General features: G+C 36.1%; 1 protein-coding gene across 4 annotated transcripts in view; it reads right to left on the bottom strand.

Moving 5' to 3' along the window:
* The window catches only part of LOC306862309 (gamma-aminobutyric acid receptor subunit gamma-2-like), a 53,265-nt gene that overhangs the window by 19,916 nt on the left and 21,028 nt on the right, over positions 1 to 12,321 (bottom strand). For all 4 annotated transcript variants that reach the window (XM_079405056.1, XM_079405055.1, XM_079405054.1 and 1 more), the window contains exon 6: positions 6,629 to 6,766. In XM_079405056.1, coding sequence (XP_079261182.1) covers positions 6,629 to 6,766 — 138 coding nt within the window. The remainder of the gene's footprint in view (positions 1 to 6,628; positions 6,767 to 12,321) is intronic.

Below are 12,321 nucleotides of genomic sequence, written 5' to 3' on the forward strand. Positions count from 1 at the left end.
ACAAAAGATTACAAAAGATAACTTTAAAATGTTATAAAATGAAAAAGCCTGAAATGGCACTTTGACATTCAGTATTCAGACTTTTTACTATGGGTCATCCAGGGTTCGATTCCAAGGGAACACGCATGCTGATAAAATATGTATACTTTGAATGCACTGCATGTCAGTTTGGATAAAGGTGTCTTTTAAGTGTAGAAAAAGCACCTCCAACTCACTATAATATTCTGCGCTTGAGTAAAAGGGTATAACATGTTTCACCCGTTCCACCAGACACGAATCATAGATCCTTTTATTTAAAGTAATAGGGATGGATGGGTGGTGTTGATAGTAATTGTATGCATAGTTCACTGTTGCACTAAGTAGGCTGATTACATAAGAGGGGAGAACGGTTTCATGGCTTGCATATTCTTTCATTCATCCGTCTTTATAAGTATAGTACTACCCATAATTTTCACACTAAAACAATTATCCCCTGTGAGTGACTTACTTCAGCCAATCAGAAGCTGTCAAATGTTACATAGTGTAGATTTAATTACTTTCAGTTATAGGTATTTGGATCAAGTTACTATTTTAGGTTACTGTCAGAGATCCAGCCAACACTTGTCCAAGAAATGTTTAGTAGGGTACAACGGGGCTAAAGGCACACCTTAAGAACAAATGTGCTATTCACTGCGCCTAAAATGTACAATTGCAGAAAAAATATATACGTTTGTACTGAACATTAATGGAGCAACAGATTTTGTGTGAAAATAAATCATTCATAAATCAAGTTGTTTATTTTGTTTTAAAATGTTATAAATGTATGAGGTGGCAGGGGGCCTTTTACCCCACACACGGGGCATTGATACAAATACTTCAGGTAAAATTTTATTTTTTATTTTTCAATAATGTATAACTCGTTCAAAACAATAACTTCAGCAAAGTTTGTACTATTTTCTGCTTATTTTGAAAATTAAAGAATTACATTATACAAATACTGTCCTTAAAATATGTTAATATAAAAAATATATTTCAAAATACAGAAACAAAATCATTTTAATAAGTAAAGATTCTGAAAGCATTGAAGGAGATCCAATAATAATTTAATATAGATTTACAGTAGTAACAACAAATTATATTTTATTATAGGATATGATTAAATATGATAAACATGGTGATTATCTCTAATATGAACACCCAACGTAATACATGATATTTTCCATCTGAATCTAACCATGTCATGTCAACAAATGGAAAAGTCAGCCATCTATTAATTATAATGTTAATTACTGTGCCTTTAGCCCCAACAGCAGGGGTGCTTTTTACCCCAAATACAATACTTTTACATATCCTTTCGTTATTTAAAAACTGTTGCTTTAATTATCTAAAATAAAGCAGAAAATCATTAAAGGGGTCCTATTATGCTCTTTTACAAAGTCTTGATTTTGTTTTGGGGGTGTACTAGAACATGCTCTCATGCAGCCTGACACAAACGACTCGATTAGTTCGGGGTTTGATGAAGGCCCGCCTTCTGAAAAACGGAATGTGTTGTGATTGGTTAGCTGTCCCAGTGCGTTGTGATTGGCGAACAGCTTAGACCGTGTTTCAGTACTGCCCCGCCCCTTGCCAAAACAGCAAGTTCGTCAATATTGCCATATCAATTCAGACCTCGAGAATATTGAATTTTTTTTTTTTTGGCTAAATCACGTTTTAGATGGGATGTCAGCAACAGCTTAAAAATAACTGCATTTACTATGTACAGATAAGTGCAACGGTAATATGCATTAAGTTTATTGTTCTTTATTTCTAACATTATAACATGAATTGCACTGAAACTGTAATACAGTTGAATTTATTTATACCATAGTCCCACAGACCTACACTATTTGTGGCGGCATATATATGCAAATTAATTCTCTGCCAGCAGGAGGCGCTGGTTTCCCCGGTAACGCTGTACACAAAGCAGTGCTCCGCTCACCAACACTGCTTTATCAGACATTATATGCAAGATGAAATGAAAATGACATCCAAAATTTTCTGAAAATAGTTGGTTTCCATCAGAAATACAGTAATATAAAAACGTGCAGTGCTCAACCAAGCGTTCTCCCCACCCGCCAACCATCTGAATTTCTGTAGGCGGGATTTACAATTTGTGATGTCACAAATACAGGAAAACAACTTTGTAGTCCAAACGAGCCGTTCGCTGTAGTTCTTGAAAAGGGATTTTTTTTAAACAAAATATCCCGTTTGGAGACAAATATACACGTGCATCTTGAAAAGCGGATGTTTTGGAAAGTGCTAAGCCACGTTTTTGTGCCATTTAGTGGTTTAGATGAATATAATAACAAAGGCGAATATAATATTAAATTCCTTTGATTCAATATAATATCAAATATCAAACACCTTTAACCCATTTGTACCCTAATAATGTCTATAGACTATAGTAGGATATATTACTCTCTTGGCCATTGATAATAATATTCTAAAATTGACCAACATTATTTAAGAGCATGCAGAAACAATCGGCACGATTAGGGAAGTTTAAGCAGAATAAAGTTAAGCAGAATAAAGAATAAAATCATGCAGCTTTGCCAAAATCTGCAATCCAGCAGATCAACAGCCTGAATGAATCATCACTGTCCTAATTTAAACACATCTTGTGAAAAGAGGTGAGTAATTCTTAATGCGTCAAATAATAAGACTAAGCTTGATACTTGCATGTCTCACACATCTGAAAGAGACAGTCCTGTGTCAGTTTCTTAAGGCTCCAGTTTATGTTGTTTCATGAGAGAGAGAGAGAGAGAGAACTGGTTTGACGCAGAAGATCTTTGATAAATGAAAAAACTGCCTGGAGAAGCTTAAAGGTTTGTGAGGCATCATCATCATCATCATCATCATCATCTTCACATCAGAAATTCTAATTCTTCCCTTTGTGTTCTTAAGACAGTGATCTGCGGTGATTGCAGATCTAAAAGAGATGAGATAAAAGCATGTATATCGCTTTCAAACTCTGAAAAGGCTAGAAAGCTCTTAACCTTTGCTAAGAGTTTTAACAGCAAGAAACTAGAGTTTACCGCTGCATTTATCTGCTTATCATACTTTAAAGCAGAATCAAATATACAAAAATACAAATGAGGATTTAACATGGCCAAGATACCCAACATTTGATTTATGCTACCTGCTGTAAAACACAATTGCCTTAGTCTTACTCTCATTAAAATTGAAATAAAAAGTTTTAGGGCATCCTAGCTTTCATATTCTACAGACACATAAGAGCTGAGATAACTGATGTTGCTTTGCCTAAAGGACACATAAATCTGAGTGTAGCATAGCAATGAAACGATACTCTGTGTTTGTTAAAAATCAGTATAGAAGAGAATAAAATGGGTACAAGAATAGAGCTTTGAGGGACCCCACAGCTCAAAACTGATTTAGTGGGGGGAAAACACAAAACACAACATTGAAACAGACTGTCCCCTGTTTCAACATATAATGATATATAAGGTAATACACATAAAAGAGCAGACTCTCTTATGACATATCATAAGCCACCTCGTAAACACACTATTGGACACAAAAAACTTTATATTTGGACAGAGATTGCAAAACACTGGGCATATACTGGAGGTATATTAGAAACTGGTCTAAAGTTAGACTTTTTCTAACAGTCATGTACTTAAAGTAATTAGGGATGGTTCCTTTAACAGTCTTGTTTATGATAGATAGAATACATGACTCAATGTCATCAAACCTGGTCCAAAGCACTCAGGACTGGGCTGGAGGTTCACCTCCATATGGGACAATGATCCTCAGCAAGCCAAGACAATGCAAAAGTGTTTTAGGGATGACTGTGAATATTGAGTGGCCCAGCCAGAGCCTAGATTTGAGAAACTCTGGAGAAACCTGGAAATGTCTGTCCACTGGCAGTCCCCATCCAACCTGACACAGCTTGAAAGGATATGCAGAGAAAAGTGGCAGAAAATCCCCAGATGAATCATATCCAAAAAGACTCAAGGCTCTAATCACTGCCAGAGCTGAGTTACAGATCAGAATACCTTTACAATCTAGTTATTTCAGCCTGGTTTCAGAGGGGTTTTGAACACTTTTTTTAACTGGCCAGGCTGGGAGATTGCAGTTTAGGCATAATTCAGTGCCTGATCTTTCTAAGGCACAACACTCTTTTTAAAACAGACGAATGACCAAAATACTGAAAAAAATGTTAACTTAATAGCAGACATGTTCACAAGTCCCTAAGGTCCAAGTCCAATCCAAGTCTAAGTCTTTGAGGTCTAAATCCAAGTCAAGTCTATTCTAGATTTAGCAATAGCCAAGCAATTAGAATATAATAATAATTATATATATTTTTTATTAATATTAGTAGTAGTGTAATATACACTGTTATACTGTTATACAACTGCAATGTAAAATAAATATTAATGAAAAATTAATATTTTATAATACACGTAATACAGTATGGCAGTATGTCACTTCACTTCACTTCATACAGTTTTACAATAGGCAAACTATAATGTTTTTTTTCATAATTTCTTCACTTGCTGATTTTTTTTTTTCATGCAGAAACTTACAGTTTCAGTGAAAACTGGTTTACAAATGCATCTCATCTCAAATCTGGTGAAATACTGTAAAAGTCCATCTACAAAAAAATTGGAAAATGTAATGCAAATGTGAAAATAATGTGTACCTGTCGGCGTTGTGTGTAACTTGAGCCTTTCGGAATGTGGTGAGGACACATATCACGCTTTTGATTTTAGTTTATTTGACAGATGCTTTGCCAAAGCAATAACTTCAAAGACAGTTTATTTTATTAAGAGAAGTGTAAAAACATCTTCTGTTCATTATGAAACTGTGGCGGTCGCCAGAGAAGGTGATTCATGGGAAACACTGGATTGCATTTCAACTTAAATGACAGGAAGATTATCACAAGGTAAGAGAGGTCTTATGAATTTGTACGAATTAGCCACCCCGTAAAATATGTACGAATTGCTGTGAGATCGGGCTGGCATTTCATATCTTCTGTTAATCTGGACCAATCAAGAGCGCTGGGAGACTAAAAATGTTTTTAGACTCCAGTGCTCCTGCCCCCAAAAAGAGGCATGTTCTCATTCACCACCACTGCCTCCAGATTAGCACCGCCAGAGTCTCATCTGCAAACCGTGGGTGTCTGTAAACGGAGAAGGAAGTTGATGTGTCCCAGGGCATTCACGACTCGAGCCAAATCACACAGACCGATGCACACAGACAACAGCACGACTGCGTGCCACAGCATCAGGTCACTCCGAGAATAGCTCTACTCTGAAAAAGGAAGCGTGTATCTACACTAACACCTTTCACAATCTTTTTAAAGTGATTTCCATGATGCAATAGGATGGCTTCAAACTGCTGACTGCCTCCACAAGCCAGTCACCGCTCTCTCCTGTTATTTTTGTCATAGTCTCTTTCTCACTCAATTCATTATCTCACTCCACCCTGCAATGTTTTCGGTACATCTTAAGCTACACGCTGGTAAATGGGATCACACTTGCTGTCATGACATGTGGCTCTGTTTCACCACAGCTGTAATTCAGCCATAGGCCAATGCATTGATCTCCATGAAGTGAAGCATTAGATATACCCCAAAATAATTATATCTAATGTTTAACCACTACAGATACATCAAAGCCCATGGCAAATGTCAGAAGGACTTGATGAGATAAAGTTGTTCTCGTGGATCGTCTGGTGATCGCTTGGTCCTCACAACTCTGAAAACACTGGAGCAAATGTTCAGATGGGTGCTATATTTATAAATGTACCTCAGATTTCAAGTGTAAACAAATACATTCTTGCCTAGAGCTCTTAAAATGTAATTTTATGACAACACCAGTATTTAAAAAAATAAAGTAGGTTTTCTTATTTGCCATTGCTGCTCACTGTGAGAAATGCTGAAACCCAGGTACCAATTGACCTATCGGTAAGCCCCTCCCCTTGAATACAGATGAGCCAATGGCAGTCGAGTATCAGTCGCACGAGGAGCGGAACTCTGACGTTTTTAGGTTTCAGCGCCATAGAGAAACATTGGAAGATCCAAAGCTTGCATCTGTTTGATGGTTTTTATGCTACAAAAATAGTAAAACGTTGTGCCTGGGGTAGTTGTAACTGATTCCAGGTATCCTGAGAGGATAGGCAATAGAATTTATTTTATTACATTTCATAAACCCAAACAAAACAGAGCAAAATGTCCCTAAGCATTCAACCCCAATCCCAATGAAGACAAAAACGTTCATTTTCTGGTTGTCATACTCTCATTAAGTTACAATTTTCATCTACTCGAGCAGAACATTAATGTCATCTTGTGCTTCAGCAAGGTATCTCTGGATAAAACTAGCTAATGTTAAAGTTAGTGAGTCAATGCTAAATAGAAAAACCTATTAAGAATATATGCTTGTCAAGAACTACTTTAGCATATATGTTAGTTCACAAACTACCCATTACTGTTGTTTTAATGACAAATGGTATCAAATCAAAACATTTGGGCCCTTCTGTTCAATTAACCTTGTTTTTGCAAACAAGTTTGCAACTAATTTTAGAAATGTAATAAAAAAATAAAAAAACCTGCGAGTATTTAAGATGTAACAAAAAGCTGAAACGGTACCTGACACAGTCCTGACAACCTCTGTGGTATTTCTCAGGCCAACAAAGGAGAACTGGTAAAGACGCCAAGAGCGGATGTCTCCAACCTCCACCGAGCTGCGCTTCCACTTGTATACAATCTCCTCCTTGGGGTAGCCATCTGCAGAGACAAAGACATGGAGTTGGTCCAAAAAAAACAACAAATAGCTGCACAGTGGCTACTGGAAAGTTGCTTTGGATAAAATGTGCAAGTGCATAAATGTATATGTAAATGTCATTCAGCAAAGACAATTAATTACCAAAAAACAAAACAAAAAGAAAAAGATGTGCATGTTTTCATTCAGCTTTCTTTTTCATAATCTATATTGAAATCTACACAAAATACCAAAGATAAATGAGAAAAAATACATCTTCTATGTGAATTATACAAATAAGATGAAGAGTATCAGTGAACAGCAACGTCCAGGGAAACTCCTGAATTCATGTCTGGGCTTTGCTGGTCCATTCTGGGATTCCTATACATATATATTTTTTCATGCCACGATGAATCACTTTGCTTTAGGTCATAGTTATACAATAAAATGACTTGCCTCTATTTGCCTATTTCTATGTCTAAAAGATCTTGAATCTATCACTATCATTATGCTTCACAGTAGCTATGGTGTTTAAACATATTGTATATACATCAAAAACAACGTTTTCAGTACGTCAAGGGAAAGTTCACCCAAAAATTAAAATTAGCTATTTGCTTTGACCATCCAAGATGTACATTACTTTTTTTCTTCAGTAAAACAGTACAGAAGATTTTTAGCTGAAAGTATGTCTCTTGGTGATTTATATGCAACTCAATGGCTATTACCACTTTGAGAGTAAAACAAGCAACACAAAATAAATCCCAATGTCTCCTGATGATATATTGAGGTCTTATGAAGTAAAACGATCAGTCTGTGCAAGAAACTGAACATTATTTACAACATTATTACCTGTAATCCAGAGCCTCAGGCAAATGGGGACAACCGATTCTTTTCCACGAACTGATTCTTTCGGACAGTTCATTTCAACTAACTGATTCAAATAACTGATTCGTTTACATAATCACGCAAAGATGAAACATATACGCAATTATATGTTTTAAAGCACCCAATAATGATGTGAAATGTGAATGTTTTACATGTATAAAGCATATAAAGTGAATAAAATAGTCTTCATCAGCATTCATAATATTGTAAAAAGATTCAGGGAATCTAGAGAAATCACAGTACATGTAGGGCAAGGCAGGTCACCTCAGCAGAATGTGTGTGACCTTTGAGCCCTCAGATAGCATTGCATCCATCATGCTGCAGTGTTAAATATAGCCACATGGGATCAGGAGTACTTCAGAAAACCTCTGTCATTTACCACAGTCTGCTGCTGCATCAAGAAATGCAACTTGAATCTGTTACTCGAGGAGAAAGCTATACCTCAGTTCTATGCAGTCACTTATTTAGCCTCTGTCCCAACTTCTTTGCAGTGTGTTGGAATCATTAAAATCAAAATTTGTTTATATTTACAAAAGGCACTTTGGTCAGTGAAAACATTGGAAATCTTTTCTTTGTACTTTTGGCCAAATAAATGAAAGTTTATGAGAATTAACAAATCAAAGATTCTTGATTTCAATGCATTTTACAAAATGCCCCAACTTTTTCTGATTTGGGGTTGTAGATTAATTAATCAGCAAATCATGTAAATAATAAAATAAAATAAAATAAAATTATAAGTAAGGGATAATGCACGACGTGGAGGCCAAGAACTTTGGCATTGGGTGGTTGTTTTCCGCAAAGTGCATTAAAATCATTTAATGCACAGCTAGCCAAGCATTGTCCCACTTATACCTTGGTCATTTCCCAGCATTGACAAGTTAAATCTGTTAATGATGTTCGTAGCGCAATATTTGACCAGAAGGGTAAAAATTATGGTTATTTTGGTCGGTTACGGCTCGTTAGCTCTAGCATTCTGCCCGCTTCAAATCAGACACAGAGATGAAATAGTGCGGTAAGATCACATTTATTTGAATAAATTATTGATCAAGAGGGAGAGATGACAATTGTGTGTGTCTCTCTACAAACATTGAAGCTGTGGTGCTTCAAAAACAAGTTTGTGTGTGTGTGTGTGTGTGTGTGTGTGTGCACAGATAGAGTGATCTCCGACTTTCTCTCTCCCGCTCTCTCTCTCTGTGTGTGTGTGTTTGTGTGTGAGTGATGAGTGTGCATCAATTAAAGCAGTGCATTAATATAGAATGGTGATTAAACTGACTTGGAACTACCTGTGCATTAAACGGTTTTAATACATACCAGTCAGAATCGAGTATTCAGACAGACCATCGTATAATATAATATAATAATATTTGCCTCTTTTTTTGCATCTGCCCTGTGCACATGCTTTTTAATTTTTTTTTCTGTGTTGCTGCATAAGAAGTGCACAGCCACACATGCATCTAGCTCATAGGAAACATTGCTGACCACCACCCAATCGGGTAGTAAATGCATCAGGCATAGCCTGTTTCCCTCACTCTCTCACTCCGCCATCACACTGACCTTCCTGATGTTGCAGGCTGATTGTGAAGCAAAGACCAATGCCCCATTACAAAAGTGGAAACGGCCAGGCAGTACTAAATACCAGTGAGTGCAGCAGGGGTATTGGGTAATAGCTGCAAGGTGAGGGCATGCACAGAGATGCAGTGTACTAACCACAAGTGACCACAATGATTCAGGGGTCAAAACCTCACTTCAGGCATCTGCTAATTTGGTAGATGAACTGGCCAGCGTTTTCGCAATTATTAGGGAACATGTGTGCGAATGCTTCTCAGGGGACAGGAGACAGAAGCATGAGGGTACAGCTTGGGCTGATAAAAAAAATGTGATTAAATGTAAAAAAAAAAAGTGTTTGAACAGGTTCAAGTAATAGATGGGCAACACTGTTGCAATGGCAATTTGGAGTAGTCCTGAAATTAAACGTATAATAATAGGTGAGAGAGAGAACACCGCTTATCTCTGTTTGTAGACGACATAGTCATTTTTCTTAGTAATTTAGAGCCTTCTATTCGAGCACTCAACACTTTATTAACAGCATTTGGAGAGTTCTCAGGGTACAAAGTTAACAATAATAAAAGTGCCATGCTATTATTAAATGGGGATGAAAGGAGAAACTTTACAAACAATAGGCAATTTTCAGGAAGGCTTTACATATTTAGGAATTATGATAGTCCCAAATATAAAGAGATTATTTCAATTAATTATGTTAATACAAAAAAAGTCATGGATTCTCTCGGGAGATGGAATGCATTGATTGGACGTATAAATATTATAAAGATGTCAATTTTAGCTAAATTCTTGTATCTCTTTCAGTGAATTCCTCTTCCAACTACATTCTTTGGAGCACTCAAGAAAGTGTTCATAAGGTTTATATGGAATAACAAGCGTCCTCGGTTACGTCTGGCCTTACTTTATTTACCATATACGAAAGACGAGGACTTAAAGTACCAAATATAAAACTTTATTATTGGGCAGCTCAATTATGTTCGGCTATGTATTATTTCATAGACATAGACCCTCCTGCATGGATAGATATAGAAAAAAATGGAATAACAATTCCATTACAGATGTATCTTTATTCTTTTTCAGTTAAAATACCAAAAAAATCTACCCATAATCCTTTCCTTATACATTCTATTCGAGTATGGTATGAAGCTCATGATTTTTTAGGTGAAACAATTAAACTGTCGGGTCTGTCACCAATTTGGGGTAATTCAAAGTTTGTGCCTGGGAGAAATGATGGTGGATTTAAAAACTGGATGTACAAGGGAGCAAAACAAGTGAAAGATTTATATAAGGATGGTATAATGATGTAATTCCAAGAATATGATATTCCTCAGAAGCACTTCTTCAAATATCTACAAATAAGAAGTTTATACACTCTTATTTAGAGCCTTCTTTGTCAACTATAGAAGAACATACTTTGAAACATTGAAGGGATAAAGGCAATTTATCTTTTTTTACATAATATACTTTTAGAGGGTTCAAAAGAGAGTTCTGTGTCCTGTTTAACTGCATGGAAAAATGACCTTAAGGAAGATATTTCTAAAGATGAATGGATGGATTCTTGTTTGTTTGCCCAAACATATAGTGTCAATACTAGATGCAGATTTCTGCAATATAAATGGCTCATGCGGACATATATTACCCTGGTTAAATTGCATAAGTTTAATCCAAATATTCCTGACAGTTTTTTTAAATGTAAACAAGAAATTGGAACCCTTTACTACTGTATGCGGGAGTGTATTGAGATTCAAAAGTTCTGGTTAATTGACTGAAGAAAATATTCCTTGTGATCCTAAATTCTGTTTATTTCATATATATCCAGTAAATTTTGTGGTGAACACTAATAAACACAAACTAATTGACTTTAGCTTGCTTCAGGCCAAGCGGGCTCTTGCTTTAAAATGGAAGGAGATACAAGGTCCCTCCTCTATGCTTTGGATTAGAGAAATTACTAACAACCTCACATGGAAAAGCTGACTTATGCAGTTAATGGGAAACTAGACAATATTTGGGCTCGTTTTTTACGCTATTGTAACCAAGAGGACTTGACAACGGGGGAAGACTGATAGATAACACTCAACTCTTTTGTTTTCGGTATCTTCACTACATAATTAGTGTAGTGTAGTATTTACAGTTAAATTGGGGTTGATGGTCTGTAAGGTTCTCTTATGTGTTTTTTTATTTTTATTTAATTGTATTGTTCTGTATAAAACAAATGCAAATACATATATTCTGGAAAATAAAGAATAAAATAGATGGGCAACCCCTGGTTTTGCAAATATTAATGACCTCACGTGACCTGAAGCATGAATACAGAAGACATGACCCAGTTGTTATGACCACAGAGCCTTCAGAAGTGTCATTCATGGCAGCTCACCATAATCCTATGACAGGATTTTACTGGCCAGGCATTTGCAGTAATGTTCACAGATGGTGTGCAACTTGCCGTGAACACAAAAAAAGCCCCATTACCTCAAAAGCACCATTGTGTCCTTTCCCTTTGATTGAGGTCCCATTCAAGTGAATTTGTATGGACTTTATCAAGCCATTAGAGCGCTCAGCACAGGGGCATCACTCTGCTAGACTCTATGCAAGCTGATGCCCAGAAGCAGTATTGATCTGAACCACTGCAGCAAAACGTGTAGTGAAGGCTAGGTTTGTGAATATATCTATTTATACTAGTGCTGTCAATCGATTAAAAAATGTAATCGCGTTAATCATGATTAATCGCAATCATGATTAATCGCAAATTTAAAATACTAGGATTTACCTGTAAATGTGTTGAAAAAGAAATGCATGACAAACAGAACCTTTCACACTTCCGCCAGCTATGAGATATAATCCTTATTGTTCTTTTATCATTATTCTTTAGTTTTTATTCAGCCATTATCAGCCTTTATGCTGGCAATAAAACGTTAACCAAGCCACATCGCTTCAATCCCAGTATACATTTACCCAACTACTATCAAAAGTATTTCTAAATAATTACAAAAAAACATTTTTCTTGCGACCTTACATGAAGTATTATGACAAAATGCATTAGAGCTAACATGAGCATCATGCTACATAAGACAGTTTATGAGATCAATAATACACTTTTACTCAAAACTGTACAAAGATGTACACATTCATTACTGTT

The sequence above is a fragment of the Barbus barbus genome (assembly GCF_936440315.1).
Source record: "Barbus barbus genome assembly, chromosome: 43".
NCBI classification, from domain to species: domain Eukaryota; kingdom Metazoa; phylum Chordata; class Actinopteri; order Cypriniformes; family Cyprinidae; genus Barbus; species Barbus barbus.